Source organism: Suillus clintonianus, assembly GCF_016758775.1.
Source record: "Suillus clintonianus strain FC179 chromosome Unknown DEU56scaffold_114, whole genome shotgun sequence".
Lineage (NCBI taxonomy): Eukaryota > Fungi > Basidiomycota > Agaricomycetes > Boletales > Suillaceae > Suillus > Suillus clintonianus.
The window spans coordinates 38172-59401 of NW_024539338.1; the positions used below are offsets into that span (position 1 = coordinate 38172).

The 21230-nt window shown below is 49.2% G+C and overlaps 7 protein-coding genes across 7 annotated transcripts; 6 read left to right on the forward strand and 1 right to left on the reverse strand.

The window, feature by feature from the left end:
- The first annotated feature begins 267 nt into the window (after positions 1-267).
- DEU56DRAFT_70623 (mitosis protein DIM1-domain-containing protein) lies at positions 268-1196 on the forward strand. Its single transcript, XM_041347413.1, has 6 exons — positions 268-627; positions 691-734; positions 794-841; positions 905-932; positions 985-1054; positions 1106-1196. The coding sequence occupies exons 1-6, from the start codon at positions 415-417 to the stop codon at positions 1129-1131; spliced, it is 429 nt and encodes a 142-aa protein (XP_041203347.1). The 5' UTR covers positions 268-414; the 3' UTR covers positions 1132-1196.
- A 2702-nt stretch (positions 1197-3898) lies between these two features.
- DEU56DRAFT_831502 (uncharacterized protein) lies at positions 3899-6234 on the forward strand. The gene is made up of 8 exons (XM_041354555.1): positions 3899-4143; positions 4207-4279; positions 4336-4346; positions 4397-4450; positions 4509-4886; positions 4942-5046; positions 5098-5249; positions 5303-6234. Exons 1-8 carry the CDS (start codon positions 4047-4049, stop codon positions 6023-6025), a joined length of 1593 nt encoding a protein of 530 aa, XP_041203348.1. The 5' UTR covers positions 3899-4046; the 3' UTR covers positions 6026-6234.
- An 872-nt stretch (positions 6235-7106) lies between these two features.
- On the reverse strand, positions 7107-7828 carry DEU56DRAFT_831507 (uncharacterized protein; the record flags this gene model as incomplete). Its single annotated transcript, XM_041354556.1, has 3 exons — positions 7805-7828; positions 7323-7746; positions 7107-7261 (listed from the first exon to the last, which is right to left on the reverse strand). Exons 2-3 carry the CDS (start codon positions 7435-7437, stop codon positions 7107-7109), a joined length of 270 nt encoding a protein of 89 aa, XP_041203349.1. The 5' UTR covers positions 7438-7746; positions 7805-7828.
- A 1032-nt stretch (positions 7829-8860) lies between these two features.
- Positions 8861-12015, forward strand: DEU56DRAFT_745840 (uncharacterized protein; the record flags this gene model as incomplete). Its single annotated transcript, XM_041349173.1, has 5 exons — positions 8861-9364; positions 9419-9709; positions 9759-10052; positions 10194-11610; positions 11669-12015. 5 exons carry the CDS (start codon positions 8861-8863, stop codon positions 12013-12015), a joined length of 2853 nt encoding a protein of 950 aa, XP_041203350.1.
- A 98-nt stretch (positions 12016-12113) lies between these two features.
- DEU56DRAFT_917710 (uncharacterized protein) lies at positions 12114-14068 on the forward strand (the record flags this gene model as incomplete). The annotated part of the gene is made up of 2 exons (XM_041358028.1): positions 12114-12868; positions 12949-14068. 2 exons carry the CDS (start codon positions 12114-12116, stop codon positions 14066-14068), a joined length of 1875 nt encoding a protein of 624 aa, XP_041203351.1.
- Positions 14069-14373: 305 nt separating this feature from the next.
- On the forward strand, positions 14374-15036 carry DEU56DRAFT_917711 (uncharacterized protein; the record flags this gene model as incomplete). Its single annotated transcript, XM_041358029.1, has 1 exon — positions 14374-15036. One exon carries the CDS (start codon positions 14374-14376, stop codon positions 15034-15036), a length of 663 nt encoding a protein of 220 aa, XP_041203352.1.
- A 400-nt stretch (positions 15037-15436) lies between these two features.
- DEU56DRAFT_917712 (uncharacterized protein) lies at positions 15437-17938 on the forward strand (the record flags this gene model as incomplete). Its single annotated transcript, XM_041358030.1, has 10 exons — positions 15437-15796; positions 15850-16041; positions 16100-16466; positions 16514-16665; positions 16716-16782; positions 16835-17110; positions 17158-17195; positions 17247-17579; positions 17634-17815; positions 17869-17938. 10 exons carry the CDS (start codon positions 15437-15439, stop codon positions 17936-17938), a joined length of 2037 nt encoding a protein of 678 aa, XP_041203353.1.
- Between the last annotated feature and the right edge of the window lie 3292 nt (positions 17939-21230).

Sequence of the window (21230 nt, forward strand, 5' to 3'; positions counted from 1 at the left end):
TAAGGGTCCAGTAGGAGGGGAGAGGCGAAGTACACGACCGGGTCGCGGCCCCGCCAGCAACGACCACGATGCGACAGGCGACCGGGAGTAACAGCGTCGATGCTCATCTCCCTTAGGCATTCCTTCTTTCGATGCAACATTCTGAGTCCTGCAACACACCAGTCAAGACTCAAATAGGAGATTCCGGTTTGAATGCGCTTTCAGAGGCTGTAAACCGTTGGGCTCCCGGATGTGCCACTTGGTAGGAACTTGGGAACTAGTGCTAACTTGAGCCTTAGAGCTGTAGAACCATAGGTGGTGGAAGTTGGTAGAAGTGACCTTGTGTGGCTGTGCCTACGTAACTTGTCCAATCGTCCCTTTAGCTTGTCTCCAGCACTTCGGTCCCGAGCTCTCCATATCCTCATCTTCATCTTCATGTCCTACTTCCTTCCACACCTGCCCAGCGGCTGGCATGTAGATGAAGCCATCAAATCTGAAGAGGATCGCGTTGTCGTGATTCGTTTTGGCCACGACTGGGATCATCAATGCATGACGATGGACGAGACCCTCTACTCTGTCGCAGAGAAAGTGCAGAACTTTGCGGTAATCTACCTCGTAGATATCACCGAGGTCCCGGACTTCAACAAGGTATGCATGTTCCATAGGTCTTATTCCGCTTCGCTAACGGTTGATTGTTGCGCAATGGCATAGATGTACGAGTTGTACGATCCATGCACCGTCATGTTCTTCTATCGGTACGGTCTTGATACTCTTGTTACAGTGCTACACTCGCAGCTGAAATATTGCGTATTAGTAACAAACATATCATGATTGATCTTGGAACTGGTAACAACAACAAGATGTACGTGGCCCATCCACCCTGCACATTGATCTATCTTAAACATTGCATCACCTGCTGCTGTAGAAACTGGGCAATGAATCACAAACAGGAGGCATGTTATCATTTGTACTGTAGGCGCACCCTATTGATGTGTCTCATTATAGTTGATTGACATCATTGAAACCGTTTATCGTGGAGCCTCCAAGGGCCGTGGTCTTGTCGTATCACCCAAAGGTATGCCTTTGAGTATCGTCAGCAGTGCACTATGGCTCATCCTCGCTTTAGATTACTCCACCCGTTACAGGTATTAGACTGATGACCGCACCTCCTGCGCTCTTCTATCCCGCACTTGTGCCAGATTATGTATAACAACAAACGTGATATATACCTGTGTGTTTCCCACCTTTTACTGTTATGGAACGTTCAAGAGTAACCCCATTATTATTGTCTCCTCCGGTTACTGCTTCCAGAGAAGTTCTGTCTAAGCGCAACATAACGCCATAGGTATTCAGGGACTAGGCTGCACAACGGGTGTGCGTTGTCGTTTCTTCTGTATGCAGCAAAGTACGTGGGGGCGCAGGAAAAATGACTTGAAAGACCGCATCCTGATGTCAAATGCAGCACTAGCAAGGCCATGTAGAACCTGTCCAACAAACAGCGGTTCAAATTCAAAGTTCAAACACATGACAACCTCTTGGTGTGTACGTCGTAGTTTCACTACTCACTTACACATGTGTGTCCAGTGTACGACATGTCACGATCTCAAATGCGGCACTGAATAAAGTTCGGCTATCTGATGTAGAACAACCGCCTGATATTCAGGGTTGAAAACAACGCTCAAATCCGAGCGCCTCCCAAGCTCTGCGGTACCCCGCATACAATTGTGGATTCCACTCACGTGCTTTATTGATGGCAGGGTCCGTGATCAAGGATCAGAAGCCCCGTAGGTACCAACTGTAACGGTACCGCAGGTGGCAACGTTACCGTTGATTGGTAGATCTGCAAGTGTGCGAAATCGACCTTTGCGGATGTTTGTTGAACGTTGAGGGGCGATAGCAACAACCGTCACCGATCAAGTTTCCCAAGCCACGCGGGAGACATCATTCAGGTTTGGGACGTTGAACGCATCCACTGAGTGCTTGTGAAGGGGTAAGACGGACCTGCCACCCTTTATTTGTGATTTACATCATCCCCATTTCTTACGTCTACCACAGCCCGGCAAAGGTTCATCTACACAAGAACCTAAACAACACGGTGAATCCCGGTGTTAGCATGTGCTCCTGCAGCTGTGAGATCACCGTTACGAAGTACGCTCCTCAACAACTCTCTTCGACTCATGCAAGATCTTTCAGGATAAAACTTTACCCCAAGATACGACATTGTTTTTGAGTGTCGAGCACCCTGTTATGACTCCGAGCTAGCTCGGTTCCCTTAATTGCCTCTGGAAAAAAGTCCGAGCAGTCGGTCTCTTTAGCCCTGGAAAAGACCCCAAGGACGTTGGCGGCAACGTAAGTTGAATATTCTATTCTCGCCTTGCTAATCTTTTCTTTTTTCTTTCATTGTTGACTGTGATGGCAACCTCCCTTTCGCTACTCACCCACCCTCGACCATATGCGTGTGTACACGTGTACACCCGATCCCTATCCCTGCCGCTGTCGACCACGACATCTCGTCGCTCCCCACCTTCAAGCGCCACCCCAACAACCTCCTGCAACCCTGCTGCTGCCACCCGTGCCCTTGGGCAACCTCCTGCGCCTTCGACAGCGGCAACCTCTTGCGACCTCTCGCTACCCACACCGGCTCACCCAACCAAGACCCATCCTGTCATCGCCCCACACCCAATGAGGATCTTCCTCTTGCTCCCGCTAACCTGATGCTGCCGCCACAATCTACCGCTCTCTCTCGTTGCTGACCTCGATCTCTTGCGCCTTCCTGTCACTCTCGCACGGCCGCTCGTTCCCTTTCGCCGCCTGATGATCTCTCCTCGACCGCCGGCAATTTCTCGTTACTCTGGCACATTCCACGGCCAGCCGCGGCACCCTACTTCTTCTGCCCTCATTTTTATTTTTATATATATTGCCTGTACACTACGTGTTTTTTGAATATAGCAAGTATGGACTTGCTAAAAAAAATTAACAACCACAGTCATTAATGTCATAGCATAAAAATCAATAAATTTTCGTCACTTTACTGTGATCAGAGTCTTGAACGCCATCAACATTTTACAACTAATCATTCGCCAGGCACCAACATAGGGCCCATCTCACAGCAGTTGTAGTGGAGTAAACAGCATTAATATATTGCGCGCAGGGTATAATACATGAAAAAATCTAGCTAAATAATACTACGAAGTCTAATAACGCCAAGAGAATAAGCTAACAGTGATGAGGACGAGGGAAGGCGACGCAGAAAGAAGGGGGGGAATAGGTACTGATGGTTGTGGTGAGGTATATATACCAAGTTGGCGATGCCGTCAACTACACCTTGAAGCGAACTGAAGCGAACATCCCGAGGGGTCCTGGGGTCTTGAACCCTGTGAATGCCGTGAGTGTGTTCGGATTTTTGATTCTTGTGGTTTTGTGAACCGAGCAAGCTCGGAGTCATAACAGGGCGCTACAAACTCGTTGTTTTTAAATTTATGCAGTCACAGTTAAAGTTTGCTGACAGTTGCGTACTCATTAATGCGCAATACTAGTGGCGACCGAACTCGAAAATGAAGGTTGGAGTCACGGTGGTGCACCACTGAGGACAAGTACTCTACGGTATCCAAACGTCAGATGGGAGATACAAATCATGCAATGGGCCCTTGAGGCTTGAGGATATAATGAGGACACGAGTCTACATCATCTATATATCCCTGCTCAGAGATACTTATGTTCAGTTCTGAGAACATATAGAACTGACACAGAATGTGTGGTCACTTTCGAAGCGAGCCGAGTTCACAGAGTCAACTGTTTAGCCTCGACAATAACATTAGTACTAGTAGTAGTACTAGCTTCAACTTTGTCAAAGCTGCACATGGTACCTCCACGTGTTACGTTAGGCCGAACGTCCGATTAATTGTTTCATTGGCGTACTAGCCCGGCAATACTGTTTCGCGGTCCTTTTCGGTCCACTTTGGGTTATCTGATAAAATCGATCCGAACTTCAGTCACGTACTTAACCTGCAATTGTCAGCTGTCAAGTACTCTCGTGGCCTGCAGCTTTCTTCTCCGAGTCTCACAACATGTCCGTTTCCGAGAAGGCGTCCCATCTGTCTTCGCCGTCCATGCACACGACATCCCACACAAGGAGCGTCGTCGTCCTGGGCGGTTCTTACGGAGGTGTGTTCAACACGAGCAGCCTTAAAATTCATTTTCACTGACTCACCTCCAATCATCATCTAGGCTCCAGAGCTGCTCAAGTTCTAGCAGAGGGTCTGCCACAGGGTTGGAGAGTTGTTTTGGTGGACAGAAATTCGTGCGTTTCGTTTCTGATTCAGTGATTATGGTCCGTTGACCTCCGTTGACCCACAGACATATGAATCGTGAGCTTTGTTGCTTTTGAACTTGGAAGAGGATTCATTTTTTGTTTTAGATGTTTATAATTTTTCTAGATACGCCGTTCTCGCCGGTCATGAACATAAAGCATGTACGTGCGCTAAATCCGCACGTTCCGCTCTGTACGGTCACTGACTTTTCTGCTATAGTTATTCCTTACAACCACATTCCTTCCAGTTCTCTTTCAGACCTTCCTTCAAGTTCATCTCACGTTCGCGTGCAAGCAACTATTACCTCCATAGACAAGCATCGGATCACTCTCTCTCCGAATCTACCGGACCACACATTCCAGCAATCATCCTTAGACTTTGATTATGCTATATATGCTCTCGGCTCTCATTTGCCCTCGCCAATAGACCTTTGGAGTCACCAAAAAGAAGGTGGAGCGAGGTCGAGTTTGGAATCACCAGAAATATCAACATACGGAGGAACGAAGCCAGAGGGTATCTCATCCCTCCGAGAACGCCAGAGACGCGTCGAGGCTGCCACGTCCGTGCTGGTCGTAGGGGGCGGTGCGCTTGGTATTCGTAAGTCATGTCCTTGTAACGCCCATGACGTGTCTAATGCCTATTTAATGCATAGAGTTTGCGTCTGACATCGCTGCCGTCTACCCGCAGAAGCGCGTCACACTCCTGCATTCTCGTCATCGTTTGTTGCCCAAGTTTGACGACGCGATGCATGAAGAAGGCAAGTTTTACGTGTTGTTTATCACGTGATTTCAATTAAGCTATGACGCAGCCCTTCAGGGTCTGCAGGAGTTGAATATTCAAGTTATTCTTGGAGAGCGACTTGATTTTGAGTCTCTCCAACACACATCCGTTCCGAAAGGGTCTTCAGAACCACGCGTAGTACGAACTATATCGGGGCAGGAGATATCTGCCGACTTGCTGGTAGGCTTCTCCAACATCACGAGCGACAGTGATCTAAATGAGCGCATCATCAGCTCCTATGTACTGGTCAAATACCGAACACAGGGTTCCTTCGGGATATGGACCCTCGCACTGTCGTTCCAGACACTGGACTGGCATCTGTTCTGCGGACTATGCAACTTCACGTCCCACCACCTTCTCCTAAACCTCACGAGTTTAAGGCAGATACAGATGATCGTGTACTGCATTGGTGGAAGAAACCATTGCATTGGATGAAGAAAATATTGCATCGCTTCAAGAATCTGTATCTTGACACAAAAACAGCGACAAGACAGTCAGCATTGTCGCCGCCGTTGGCATCTGTCCCACACGCTGGCACACCTTCCACGCCATCGTCACCCATCTCATCCACGGGTACCCTGTTTGAGTCCAACCCGCCACAAGAGACTTTATACCCGAATATCTTCGTTGTGGGCGATGCAGCAGACGCGTTCGACGCGATCAAAGCTGGACATACAGCATATTACCAAGCAGAGGTTGCCGCGAAGAACATCTTACGGCTCATCCATCGAGATGAGAAAGGTGGGATTGCAGCCAATGACGAGCTAGATTCGGAGCTCGAGGAGTACGTGCCTGGGCCTCCAGCAATTAAAGTGTCCCTTGGTATGACGAAGTCGGTATATGAGGTGAACGGGCTTGTGGGCACGAAGGATGATGGTGTGGAGGATTTGAGTGCTGCTATTATGTGGGCAGCATGTGGGATGCGGGACGTGAGTGAGGAGGATATGTTTGCGTAGTTTTGTGTTTTGATTTATGGGGAGGAAAGCGTTTCGCGTGTTCGCCCTATTTCTTCGTACCGACTGTTGGCGTTTCACTGTAGAGCTCTTCACCTTCGGCACTTATTTTACGCGATACGTCACTAACTTTAGCCTAGCTAACCTTTTGTTAGGTAGTAACTAATTATAGTGTTTGTTCCTAGACCTAACTCTTGTTGGTCTACACCGACGTCACTGGAGGTGTTATCGTCGCCCAGGTGATTATGAGCGCTTCGTGGCTAGATGATCTGGAGAGGTCAAGTTGCCTGCGAGGGAAAGTGACTATCATAGAGACACGATGCGGCCCTCGTCTATTGCCCACGTTTGTATATTCGGCATTACAAAGCACCTTCTTGATTCTTTAGACAATGATGACTGGATTCAATTGGCTCCAGCCTCCAAAAATCATATCATTGCACTATGCTATAGCACTTCTTCACGGCCTCTTGCATCTCATCGTGACTCAAACCTGGCGCCTGCGGTATTGATTACATGGGCCTGTTAATTGTTTGGATCTGCCTTCCGTTGTGGAAGTCCTTTGATCAAAACCAGCGGGGCCGAACGCTGCGAACATCGATAGCGTGAGTTTTGGATGGGTGCTGCTGCTTCGCACGTCATTCGAGAGATACAAAACACGTGTGAGAGGGACGCGCCTTTACCAATTAAGATAGAATGGTAAAGCCTAAAGAGATACCTATGTTGCCCTCATGATTCACAACTTCGAAGTTCCGAACGGACGATGCGACCCTCTTTGAGTCTCGGCGACATGCCAGCCACTGGAACAGGTAGAAACGGAAGTCACTGTAGACATGGAGACGAGGATACGGAGCTGGACTCCAACCGTGTGTAGTAGTAAGGGATGGTACCCCGAAGCTGGGCGGAGTGTTGACTACGAGTTGACCAAGGCCAAATTCAAAATTGCATAATACAAAGCTGGATCATCCCATATTCAAATTTGACACTATGTCACCCGCCGCATTCCTTCGAGCCTCAGAACACATGCTAAGCAAACATATTAACACTCAGGCTCTGAGTCGGAAGGAAAGGACTGGCTAACTCTGGCTCAACAGAAGACGTCTTGCCCATTGTCAGCGTCGATACAGCAATTTTTACAATCACACGCTGTGTAGGATGTGATTGTGCCACTAGATCCACAATAATACCGGAAATCGTTGTCGCTGTTCCAACCTGTGATGCCCGTCGAGCACCCTGCCTGGTCTGTGGATAGCTGTAAGTATGCGGTCTACTAGGTCTACGCGTAGGCCATAAAAGTGCTCACTAGAGGGGCTGCAGGGTAGGTTCTGGGGTGTTATCAGCAGGCCGTTAGATGCGATGGCTACGCCAGCCATCACTGCACCAGATATGGTCATAGTGGTGAGTGAAGTGAGTTTCATTTCTGAGACTTGATGGTGTTTTTTCAAGTTCAATGTTAGTATGTTGGCTTTTATACACAATTGCTTGCATCACTGGAATGAAACAGATGCCAGCGCATGCACCGGCGTGGCATCATTTTCTTCGAGGCCTCAAGTGTTAGTACAGTGACACGCACACGTTCCCATTGGTAGTATAACCGCAGTTCGGCTACGGCCCGCTCCGGCTTGGCGTTCACCGGTTTGCCAGTGTTTGGGTTATCCTAGTGAGCTAGGCCACCTATGTATAGTTTGGTTCGGTTCATTAGCTGCACAGATTGCCACGAACCAACTGTAAGCCAAAATTCATGAACGGCGGCTCAAGCTGATGGAATCACAACTTATTTTTAAGTCTCCTTCCCGCATCAGTAAACTAGTATTTTCTTCACAGAAAACACGAGAATTGTGTTTTTCTCACAGCCAGCTACAGACTCCACAGTGCCGCCAGAGTCACAGCAACAAACAACCACAAAGTATATAGTGTCTCCAGTCACTCACAGTTCCACAGAACGTTGCCTTATATTAATATTCCTTAGTAGTAAGTAGTACCACGGGCGCGCTATCATAATGTACAACACTTTGTAGTTTTCGATGCAAAGACATGATGATTTTGAACTTAGTAGATTCACACCGCCGGATCTAAAAATAACAAGAATTGCATATCACATATGTACGCCGGGGTATTCATAACAGCGTAGTAGTACGAAACATGAATCAATACAAGGAGAAACTCTACGAAGTACTGAGCGCTCGAATCAATCAAGCTGGGCAGTGAGGCACCGGCCCCCTGTGGTGTCTACTGTAATCACTGAATTTCCTGCAGGCTTCTCAGAACGTCATTGCATCATGTCATAGTATAACGAGCTTACCGGCTTGCAAACGACTCCTACAACTTGAAGTTCGAGTTGAAGAACTCGGAGGAATAGTATGACTCCATCCGTGGTTCTTGAAGACAACTCTCATGCACCCCAGTCCAATGTCCGTATCATCCAGCCGCTTCTCTGCCTCTTCGGCTCGAAATCTGAGTAGGCTGGCCAACATTTCATTTTCCCTCATCATACAATCTGCCAGTGCTTTCTGTGCCTGATAAACATCGCGCTTCGCTCTTACAAGGTTCATGATAAGATTGGCTTCTGAGTTAGTTGGATCCTGTCTCGACTGTTGAAAAGTAAGGTGCTTAAAATTTAAGAAACTTCGATTGACCTCACCATGGAATTGACAGCATTTAAAACTTCATATAGGTCAAAAATTCCAGGGCGCCGGCCCTTCGCAAAGATGTGGGTCGAGTATATTTTCATTTGTTGTACCTGATGCGCTAGCTGACAACGATCGCAGATTGATGTTCATGATAGAGTGTAAGAGAGTCGGTAGCGGAAAATGCCGACATCTCAGCAATGCAACTTGCCTCATGCCTCACTGTCCATCGTGCGGAAAACTCCTCAGGGACCATACGTCTGTTGCTCGTCATATGAGCCAGCCCCGGTCTGGCTGCAACACCTGGCTGGATGATCTTATCAGGCTCAATACCATCATCCCGCCCGCTAAAGATCATCCCATGGACTCATTAGACGACAATGAACCTATCCCTTCGCATGAACCAGGAGTCGGAGAGGAGGCGAATCCACACGCACGCGATTTTTACGGTGAAGAAGAGGATATTGTACTGGGAGAGCATGATGAAATACAGGACCAGGGCAAAGAAGCAGCGGTAGATTACTTTCCCGATCCACCACTTGCCTATCAGGATGGGTACACGTTCTTGGACCTGTTTGACGCTGATGAAAATAGCGTATATCGCAAGACCAACCTTTATTTTCCATTTAGCAGTCGGAGAGACTGGCAGGTTGCCGCATGGCTACTGCGTTCAGGGCTGAGCATGGGGAAGATTGATTCTTTCCTATCGCTCGACATGGTCAGTGCCCGAACTTCAAACTCACTGCTCTCCATTGACTGTAGGCCATTTTAGATCAAAGATTTGCCCTTCTCATTCCGCTCGGCCAAAGAACTGCGAGGTCGAGCGGAGATGCTGCCCAGCGGTCCACGTTGGATGTCCCAAATAATTCCTACGTCTCATCCTACAAAGTCACCCGTGGTTCTCTATTGGCGTGACCCTCTAGAGTGTATCGCGACCCTCTTCAACCATCCCTTGTTTCATAATCGTATGGACTTCACACCTCGCAAGGTGTATACCACGGCGGAGAAGCAGTGTCGTGTCTATACCGAATGGATGACGGGAAGTGGTGCTTGGAACATGCAGGTGCGTAAGACGTCGATTTTCAATGTCTCCGGCTCACGTATTCTTAAAGTCAGCAATACCAAGTGGCGCGACCCTCCTCAGTACTATCCTATCTTCCGACAAAACGAATATCACCGCATTGACAGGCGATCGTGTAGCTCATCCGCTTCTTATTAGCCTGGCCAATATACATATGAACACGCGACTTAAATCTTCTTCGAGCTCTTTCGTCCTCACCGCCCTACTACCGGTCCCGAAGTTCATTCATAAGAAGAAGCGGATGAAGGGTGTATTGGAGGATCGCCTCATACACCAGTGTTTAGACATAGTTCTAGACCCATTGAAGCAGGCTGCTCGAAAGGGCGTCATGTTATCTGACCCCGCTGGGAAGAGTCGTTACTGCTTCACTGCACTCGCAAGTTATATCGCTGACACTCCGGAAGCCATGATGCTGGCGACTGTTGGTGGAAAGACGTCACCAGTGACCATGGCGATGTACAAACAGTTCGGGGATGACTTCCAGCATGAACCCCGCACGAAATCAACGACTCTTGCACAGCTTGCCGTTGTCCACTCACGCGCTGATCCCCTTGACCTCGAGGCTTTCTTCCGTGAAGCGCAGAAGTTCCGTCTGAATGGTGTCGCAGAACCATTCTATCGGGACTGGATACTAGCAGAACCCTCCCATTTCTTCACACCAGAATCCCTACACCACCTTCATAAGCAGTTTTTCGACCACGATGCACAATGGCTCATCTGTGCTGTTGGAGAATCTGAGATCAATTTCCGATTTTCTATCTTACAGCCCATCGCTGGTTATCGGCACTTTCCTGGAGGCATCTCGAAGCTTAAACAAGTCACCGGTCGCTGCCAACGAGACATCCAGCGATATATCATTGCAGTATGCGCAGACGCAGCACCTCCCCATATCATCATCGCATTACGTGCTCTCATGCAGTTCCGTTATCTCGCTCAGTCGCCGCGCCTTGATGATGATGATCTTGAGCGTATCTCAAGCGCATTGCGGGAGTTCCATGCACACAAGGACGCGATTATTGACGCTGGGGTTCGCCGGGGGAAGGGCAATAAACCCATCATCCACTGGCATATACCCAAGCTGGAACTTATGCAGAGCGTTGTTTCCAGTATCCGCACCTCTGGCGTCACAGCACAGTGGTCCGCAGATATCACTGAACATGCTCATATCACCGAAGTCAAAGATCCCGCAAGGTCTAGCAATAACAGAGAGTACGATCCTCAGATATGTCGACACCTGGACCGCGCGGAAAAGTGTCGTCGGTTCGAGCTCGCCACGAGCCTTTTAGATCTTGAGCAGAGTCACAGCGCTGAGGTGCCAGAGGATGTAGACCCTGATGGTGATGACCCCAGCATCGATAATGACATTGACGCGCATGATGTTCCCCCCGAACTGTCTACATCACAGCAACCTCGCCCAGTCACGAACTATTTTGTCATGGCTAGGGCTCTCCAGTACAAGACAGAGGGTTCAGTGCCTGTTCCGTTGCGTTCATTTAGCTTTGCACGCACCGCCTTTCATCTTGGGTATCATCCGTCCATCAGGAATATCACCGTCGATGAAGCCGCCATCAAATTTGGCTTACCCGACCTGCGACCGGCCATTGCTGACTTCCTCCAGCGCGAGGCGACTCATGGATATCAGCATGTTCACGCGATAGGTGGCCCAAGGAGATCTGGACCTACGGCTGCCCTTCCTTTCAACACAATCCAAGTCTGGTTTAAAATACGCTTACAAGAGACAGACTTGCACGATGATCAGATCATCAAACCCGCACAGACACTCAATTGCGCTCCACCCAATGGCCTCTGGACCTTGGGTCGTTATGACACAGCTATTGTGGTGACAAACGCAGGTTATTCATGGCCTAGTAGCCGTCTCTCAGGTGAGTTTTCTGTCTTGTGCAGCAACACTTGTCCTTACCTTCGCTACTTGCCCTGCAGGTCACACTGTCGCTCAGATCAGGCTTATCATGCGGCCTATTGGTAAGAGTGGCACGCAATGGCCATGGAAAGATCAATTTCTCACCTATGTTCAACGTTTCGACTTACTGAGTGATCGTGATCCCATTACGCAACTGCACCTGCTCAAGCGAGCAAAACGTTCGAATGGAAATCGGATGGGGGATGTCATACCCGTCTCTCAACTGCGGGCGCCTGTCAATCTGATCCCTCGGTTTGGAGCCGCTGCAGATAAGCGCCTCACTGCATATAATAGCATGGAACATGCCGCGGAGTTTTGGTTGAACGAGTTTTGGGAAAAAAGTAAATTCTTCGCCCTTTCAGCATAGTATCTAGTTCGAGATAAGACCATTTTGCGACCATCCTGTATAGTATTGTAGTGCCTGCCAATGTTTCGAGACGTACCTGTTTGTCCGTCCTGCGCACCATGCCACTCCGTCGTCACCATCGAACAATTGACCTTGGGAAGAAGCTGTCATCCTTCATGACAGCTCCCCCAATACACAACACCCAAACGATGGATAAACTCACAAATTCTGAACTTAACCGCTTGATCCTTGAGGAACGTCAACCTACCAACATAAACGAACTCGGTCACCTCTTGACGTATATCTTCCAATCCTTCACTACTGAAATTCCTGCAGCAGAAGAACTTGTAATTCCTTTGAGCAGGGTTCCGCAAGCTGCAAGGGTCGAGGATCTTGATACTTTTGTTGTTGATGGGACTCCCATGATCAACCTGTATGATACTAAAAAGCGCCGGTGGAATTGGATGCTTCCATCATCGTATGAACACAAAAAAAAGGAGCAGGAAGAAGCCGAGAGCAGCAAGGGAGAGTGGGTCTTGGTCGATGAAGCTACAAACACGAAATCAGCCCATACCCCACCCGCCAGTAACCTTACCGAAAGCGACCTCTCCGAGTCCATGTCGGCTGATGGGGGAAGCCATCACAAGCCATCCAGCGACTCATCAGACCCATCCAACGATGGGAATGAACCGATAGTCGTTGAGGAGGACCTGGATCAATCATCAGCGACAGAGTATATCTTCGGGTCCTTTTTCAACGTCGTCTCTGCTGCTGCTACTCACAAAAAAACCTGGGCTTGCGAAAAAACACAATTTGTCGCGCAAATGGAGTGCAGCGAACTCATCGCGCCCAGTACCTGGCGATGCGATCAAGTGTAAACCAGATCTGGCCTTATTGGACGATCTGGAGGCCCGATGGGACACCATCAAGGCAGTATGTGAGCTGACCACCCAGCCCGTACACACCTGCTGGTACCCTTGCAAGGACTCTCGACACTAAAGCTTACCTGCTTCTGAAACACCAGCCCTGGAGAAGGTTCGCTCTGATGATCTCGTTGTGCGCTGGTTATCGCGAACTTCGTGTCCACTTATACGACCACTCAGGCAGCGTCGTAAGTGCTTGCACTCACATCGATCGACAACCTGACAAGTACTTACAAATCTTATCGAGCATCGTCTTTGGTGATCTCGAGTGTATCGGGTATGACCCCTCAATAAACATCTTCAAGCACACGCTTGATCAAACGCTGAAGTCGCGCTCGAGTTGGCTCCCCCTCCATATCCAGAACAAGTTGAAATCCTCGCAAGCCGAGGACGCGACTGCATTGCCCGAGAACCAGGGTGAAGGTGAAGGCGAGAGTGAGGGCGAGGGCGAGGGCGAGAGCGAGAGCGAGGGCGAGGATGATATCGAGGGCGAGGGTGAGGGTGAGGGTGAGGGTGAGGGTGAGGGTGAGGGTGAGGGTGAGGGCGAGGGCGAGGGTGAGGGTGAGAGCGAAAGCGAGAGTGAGGGCGAGGGCAGGGCTGAGAACGTGAGCAAGGGCGAGAGTGAGGAGAGTGAGGGCACGTCCTCTCACATTAATACCATGGACACGAAGGGCACCGCTAAAAAGAAAGATAACGACGACTTCCCACTGGAGTTCCCTATCGAAGTACCCGAAGACCCTCTCCGCGCACCCCTTCCAGAACCTATCGGCAAGATTCGCGTCGGTGACCATCACTACGATATGCTCGAAATCATCTTCTCCAGCCAGGGTCTTGTTGGTCGTGGTACCGTTTGTTACCTAGCCAGGAAAGACAACGAGGAATTCATCATAAAGGACCACTGGGTCCTGGGGGGAGAGAAGGAGGCCATGAACGAAGTCAACATGATGAGGAAGATGAATGGAGTCCGAGGGGTTCCTAAGCTCGTCGAGCATTGGATCGTCGAGTCCAGGAACAAAATCGACCAAACTGCAAACTACCGGTACAAAGTTCTGCGCAGCCTTAAGAACACATTTCGAACTCACGTTCGCCTCGTCTTGAAGCCTGCGCGCGAGACCTTTGCATCAATTTCGCACGAGGCTAGAGTTGCTTAGTTCAATACGCGATATCGTGAAGAGTAAGTACGATATAAATATGTATCACAGATTTTACTTACCTATTGTTTAGTTCAGAAGGATGCAGGTGGAAGAGCGCAATATTCTCCACCGCGACTGTAGTCTGAACAATGCGATGATCGAGGACGACGGGAAAGACACACACTGGGATGCTGATAGACTGGGAGTTCGCCGTGAGTATTTTGAAGAAGGGGAACTATGCTGTCGGGGGCACGGTTAGTGTTTTGATTTTACTAAAGAATATCAATTTTTAACGAAGAATGTCTAGGGCACATTACCAGTTCATGTCTCGAGCGCTTCTCTTGCAGCTCCACCTCTGTGATCCAGATGGAGCGGATGAACGCAAAAAGGCCTCTGATTCGAAACCGAACCCTGCCCCCCTGATCAAGCATACCTACCACGATGACCTTGAGTCGATGTTCTACATCTTCATCTGGATCTGTATCGAATTCAGAGGTCCGCTTGGCATGAAACGTATTCTCAAGCAAGGTCCCGACTGGATACCGGGCCAATGGTCCGCGGACAAGTTCAAATTGTGCTGTGATGCCAAAACAACATTCTTCTGGCACACGGAGCACTACGTCAAGGAACTTACCGAGCAGTTCCATCCATACTTCAAAAAACTCCTCCCTGTCGCGCTGGAATGGTATCATCTGATGAGAGAACCGAGTAGGGTAACTTTCAACGACATAATCGGGATGTTGGAGAGACATATCACGATTCTTCCGATCGATGAGCCATCGCCTGAGCTCCTCGTCTCACAGTGGTTACTCAAAGGGCTTAATGCAGAAGGCTCTGGGAGCGGTGGCGAAGAAGGGGAGTCACAATCACCCATACGCGAGACTGCAGTGCCCCGGACACGCCTTAACAACAAGCGACTCGGAGTCACTGATTACCGATGGACAATGGAAATGGCACCCAAGGCAAAAAGGAGTAAGACTGGATAGGGGTGTTTAGCGAAACGTACTTTAGCTTGATTTTTACCGCAAATGTTTAGGTAAACTTTCGATGATTAATGCATGTATTCTGTTCGAGTCATGTGACATGATAAATATATCCAACCTTCCTCAACGACGTAACTGTAGCATCATTACCCTCAACATTTGACTTGCAAGTTTTCTACTACGTTATATATGCGGCCTACGGATAACAGTCGACTCGTAAAATTCCCAGCCTTTTACACAATGGCTGCGGCCAGCGGTAGAGTCATATTTTCGAAATCATTTTTGTGATCATCATTCTCATTCCGCCGCCAGCAGACTACTACAAAAAGCCGGGATAATCTGGTTCAATCAGTGCTACTTATTATTGCTCCACAGTATATTCCTCCCGTCCACGGCCCCAGTCATGCCTACCCAACGTCAAAATCCTACCCGCAGTAGCCCCAAGAAGAAGAGATCAAAGCGCAAAGCTACGGACTCTGATGGGCAAGAGATTTCAACAAAGAAATCACGGGCTGGGGCCGAGTCACTCTCCATGTCGCAGCAGCCGACTCTAGATGAAGATAGCTCCTTGCTCCCTCGGCGTTCTGGACGTTCAGGTGCAGGAACGGGAGGTAGGGCTGATCAACTCGAGAGAATTGGTGCCCTCTTGGGTGCCCCAGCACGGACCAACCAACCCAAGGGCTCCACCTCCCTCGACTCGAATGTTCCAGTCAACCCTCTCGCTCCAGAACCACTTCGTAAGGGCCGTGGAAGTCGTGCGAAGGTAAGTATATTATTCTACCTGTAGTTACAGATGGCAATACTGAATACATTTAGAAACCCCCTCCGCCGTATAGTGCCTCCGATATGGTGGATCCTCCTGCTGCGACTCCTACTAAACCTCGGGGGAAGAAAGCCAAGGTGACAAAGAATGCTCTTATCCCTCCCTCAAGCTTGGAGACAGCAGATGACCGACCCAGTTTCCATCAATGCGAAGCTGGCACAAGGTTTGGATTTTCTCAATCCATTGTACCCCCTGGCACAGAACCTGACTTGCAAGTGCTCAACAACCCGTATGTGGCCGCAGCCAGGGCAAACTGTCGCCACGACATGTCTTCCTGCCCCCATCACCCCCGCAAACCAAATTTCTGTGCCTCCACTACCTTCAAGGACTGCGATCAAATACCTTCCTGCTGCCATCACCGTATCTGCAAAGCAAGATTTCGCGCCACCGGTACCTTCAAGGTCCACATCAGCTGCGCGTCCATCTGACACTCTTTTCTATCAAAACTTGGACCCAGCCCTTCACTCAGTTGGCGATGGACATTTAGGACAGTCTGATGGATCAGATGCATCCAGTGAGGGCAGTGATAGCGGTACTACTGATGACGAAGAGGAAGTTGATGAGGAAGTTGGTTGGGGAGCATCGCAGGGGTACCATACCGCGCATCCTGGTGAGTCGCTGGTTTTTCCGTCGTCATGAGCGCTAAATGAGGGACAGGTTTCTCGAAGGAAGTGCCACCGCCTCGACCCGAGGTCACCACTGCTCTTCCGACGGACTTCGAGTTCCAATATTCCCGCGACGAAGAAGATCATACAGCAGAGAGATCTTTGGCAGTGGAAAGCGGCCCCAGCGATGATGACACGATCCAGGTATATTTCAATTATTTTTCTGAAGCCCGCTAATTTCTTTTTTTCTGCAGCCGGCGGCCACTGAACCCAAGCCAGATGATGTCTTAGTCAATCACCACAAGAAAAACGGACGTCCCCGTCTTCCTAATCCTGAGTTGCTTGATCTCCTCCTGATCCTCCGACACAAAAGACATTGAAGCGAAGTCCACCGAATCGAAAATCCCAGCTACGACGGTCAAATCTTCAAGATCCAAGGAATCACCTGAAGGACCCAAGCCCACTCAACTTGGCTGGTACCCGCCACGCTGGAAGACCTTCCTTGAGGATGCCAAAGGGGACTGCCGTGCCCAGCACGCAATCGAGAACGCGTTCCCGACCTTGGCTGATGATCTGCCCATTTCCGTCACCGAGGCTCTCACATCATCTCTCGTAGAATGGCTTGAAGGCGGTAAGCAGGTTGAAGCAGGTATGTCCTTTTCTTCCTCGTGATGTTTTACTCATGAAATCTACTAGGTCTGTGGCCCGATCACAAGCCCGACATGGCAAAACTGGTATGTGCGTCGATTGCCGCATGTCTAGATACTGATGTTTTGTTATCCTAGCTATTCGAAGACTTGTCAACATGGCGTTCCGACCTGAAAAAACTAGCAGTCGCCATAGCGCCCAGCATGTATAACCTCATCCCCCCACCTGAAGTCGCTGCGCCAGATCGTGCCGCATGGGTACAGAACGCCGCTACGGTGCTTTTGGAGGACTCGCTCTTTCTTCGCAATGGTATGGATGACCTGGGAAAAACTAACAATGCTGCTCACCCTGCCCTCCGAGAGGCCGCCATCAGCTTCCTATACACCGGATCTTATCGTGTCGCTCACAGGAGGCCGGAGATTTTCAAGAAGGCGATACCATTGAATAGCCTGGCTTTGATTTGCACCGCGGTATTTTTTTATTCATCTATATTATATGCTACTCATTCAAACTGATTTTTGTAGTATCATTGCGTCCTGGATGGCCTTTCCAAGAACGGCAATGGCAAACTCTTCCCGAAATTCTCCGCCAAAGAATATGGCTCTATTTACAACTCGATAATTGTTCTACTCGACGAGGTCAACAGAGACCCATACCACGGACCCAAATTGAGGCGGCAACTTCGCCACTGGGCTGCAGAAGGATGGTAAGTTTTTTTTAATGAAGTCTCGGACACTGACACTCATTGAACTCATACAGGGCGGAGTCTTGCAAGCTCGACGGGAGGGACACGACAAAGCATAATCATCTGCGAGTCGTTCTGGATTAGGTTTGGGTGTTTTGCGTTCATGATCTCAATTTTCCACATCTACGCTGTCTACTACCGCTTACCTACATTTGTATTCGATTCCGCGTATCTGTGAAATGCATCTATTTTGGTCGTTCTCCATATTTTTAGATTCGAGGATCGTGCAGCGACGAAGATGCGGTGTGCAGTAGTAGTACTCTAGACAGTAGCCTACAGTAGCAGTACTCTAGACAGTAGTATACAGTAAAATTTTCTGGCAAACTGTGTACAGAAAAGAAGCTCTGGGGTGTCTGTGAGTGTCTGTACAGGGATTGACAGGGAAGGGTGTTACTGTGGTGAGCTGGCTAGAAGGGACCAAGCTGTCCATCTGTCGTGCTGTACAGCTCTGTACAGACCGTTCTGATTTACTGATGCGGTTGGATTCCCTGTTGAATTTTTGTACTCCTCAAGGCTCAGGTTATCATGTACTACCATGAATCATAAGGTCCCGATACGAGTTGATGGTAGATTCAGACTCAGAGATGTTGTGGGATCTGGTTCATACGGTGCGTCGTCCACTAGCTGATTACAATTGCAAAACTCAACATGAACCCTGGGTCTGCTTAGCTGTTGTATACCACACACAGAACATCATCAAAGATGATGCAGTTGTGATCAAACTCGAACCTATTGCCAGCCACTCGTCTTCCGTACAGCGCGAATACACCATTTTGAAACGACTCGAGGGTGGAGTTGGGATACCTCGCGCCCTCTGGTTTGGTAGAGAGTCAACATATCACGCATTGGTTCTTGACCTCCTTGGGCCATCACTTCACAATCTTTTCCTCACGCACAATCAAAAATTCAGCCTTCACGCTGTGGTGAATTTGGGGGACCAGCTGGTCAGTTGATTTGTGCTGGGTTTTTGCAAGTAGGCTAACCTGTTTCTCAGCTCTCACGTCTTGAGTACATCCACTCACACAATTACGTTCACGGTGATATCAAACCGCAGAATGTCTTGGTGGGTCTTGGCCATTTGAGGCACACTGCATTCATTATCGATTTTGGTATCGCAAAAGAATACTGGAACACCGCAACCAGAGTCCACATCCCATTTCGTCAGAATCAACGTCTCACTGGCACTCCTGCGTTCGCTTCGATCAACAACCACTTAGGAGTTGACCCAGGTCGTCGTGATGACCTCGAGTCGCTTACATACATGTTGATTTATTTGTTGCGCGGCTCCCTTCCATGGTTGACTAGTGACGAGAAGCTTTCCAGCTCTTCTATTCTCGAGCGCAAGGTCAACACCACTATTGAAGACTTATGCGATGGAATTCCTGTTGAGTTCACAAGTATTCTCATCTACACGCGCTCTCTTGCGTTCTCAGAGGACCCTGACTATGGGCATCTTCGTTCGTTGCTTCACGGTCTTCAAGCCACATTGTCCCCACCAGTTATGGGCCCGCTGGATTTCAGCCAACCTGATCATCACAATCACATGGCACATCCCCCTCCAATCTCCAATGAACGCTGGGTGGCGGAGGCAGTGCCCCCATGTCCGCCGGATGCAACACCGCTTTGCAGATCGACTCGTGTGTGAGTAATCTATTTCATTTTTTCATTCGCAATCTGAAGCTCAAGTGATTTCCAAGTTTACGCCCACGTAATGGCTCTCTGATGCACCCAAGTGACCCAAAGACTTCAGCTCCGCGCCCGAAAAAAACAGTCGTTGCAAGATCACGCTATTGATTATGTATCTCTTATCTGTACATAATATGTACATATGATATAGTGTACGAGCCTATAGGCTACTAGCCTACAACGTTTCTGGTCAGATGTGGCCAAATACATGTCAATGAATCATTGTGGCTCCCATGCAGCTCTTAGTGAGCTTCTATCTTTTTCACACTTGCCCGTCTCCTTGCCCATCCTCCTTGCAACTTACCAGTGTCATTTTTCTGCAGATCGGTTGACCTGCGACAGGAGCGAGCTTATCCTGGATACTTATTTATGAAGCCTGAGTCCCGATATCTACTGGACTCACCTAATCGAATCCAATCAGCACCATGGCCAGCTCAGCCTACTGGATGACGCATGGGGGATTTTTAAGAAATGCCCCGCTTCCCTTTTGCTGTATCACTATCTAGATTAGTCGTTAGTACTGGGTAGGAATTCTCACATTTTGCAGGCAATATTGACCAACACTTGTCAAAGGCGCCGGGGCCTGAGTAGAGGCTGGTGTTCATAAAACTACCGATCGTACACCTACTGGATGGCGCATGGGGAACCTTTTGCAAATACGTCATGTTCCTTTTACTGGATGGCGTCGCTGTATGCGATCTGGGATCTGAACTCGATTGATCAGTAAATTGACTGCGAGGATGCAGGTAAGGTTTACTTCACATGATATATCCAACTGATTGCGAGATTTGGTGTCCATCAGAACGCTCATGAAAGTTATGGTACCCCTCTAGTCGGGTAAGCTCTATGGGTCGCGGGCATCAGGGAAACCCCACTCACTTGTTGTGTAGGACCACTGAAGTGAAGATCTCATGGTATGTACCCTGAGTGTTTGTTCAGTTGTCCCCCTTGCGTCGTATCACTATTAATGATGTTCTGTTTAGACCCGTTACTTCGCGTGTGTGACGCACTGGACTTATCATTAGTCGACTCAGTAGTCAGGACTGGGGTTTCCCTGTTGTTTCCCCAGGACGAAGGTTTATAAAGACTCTGTCTTTGAATCTTTGCCATTACAATCATTCAAACATGGCTCCTCGTCGACGAGGGCAGAAGCCCCAGGTCGCCACCATGCCTACTCCTGCTGCTGTACCTCTCCTCGTCCCCGCTGCTGCTGCCCCCATCGCTGCTGTCCCCATTGTTGCCCCCATCACTGCTGCTGTTGCATTGAATGCAACTGCGCTTCAACACCCCCAGAGACAACGACAAATGCCTCTGAGGTTCCGCGACGACAACACAGCTCACACTGGCACCAATCATACGGCAGATGTTGGAGAATATATTGAGATCGGCCAAGTCTCTGGGGATGAGGAGGATGACTTGCCTGCACCAGCAGTCAGGGCTCCTCCAGTCCTCGGCCCACTGCAAACGGCTACTAGTACGGTTTACTCCACCCAAACCGATCACTTGGCCACGGGTATCCAGGGAACGCAGCCCAAAAGCACGGCTGATGTCCGTTTTTTCTTTAGGTTGGATTCAGCCACTAATCGCAAGATCTGCCAACCCTGCGAGTGAGTACATTTCTGCGGTTCTTTCGTTCTTTCTCTCATCCTTGTCCAGGGAGTTGCACAAGGTGGACGATTCACACCAAATT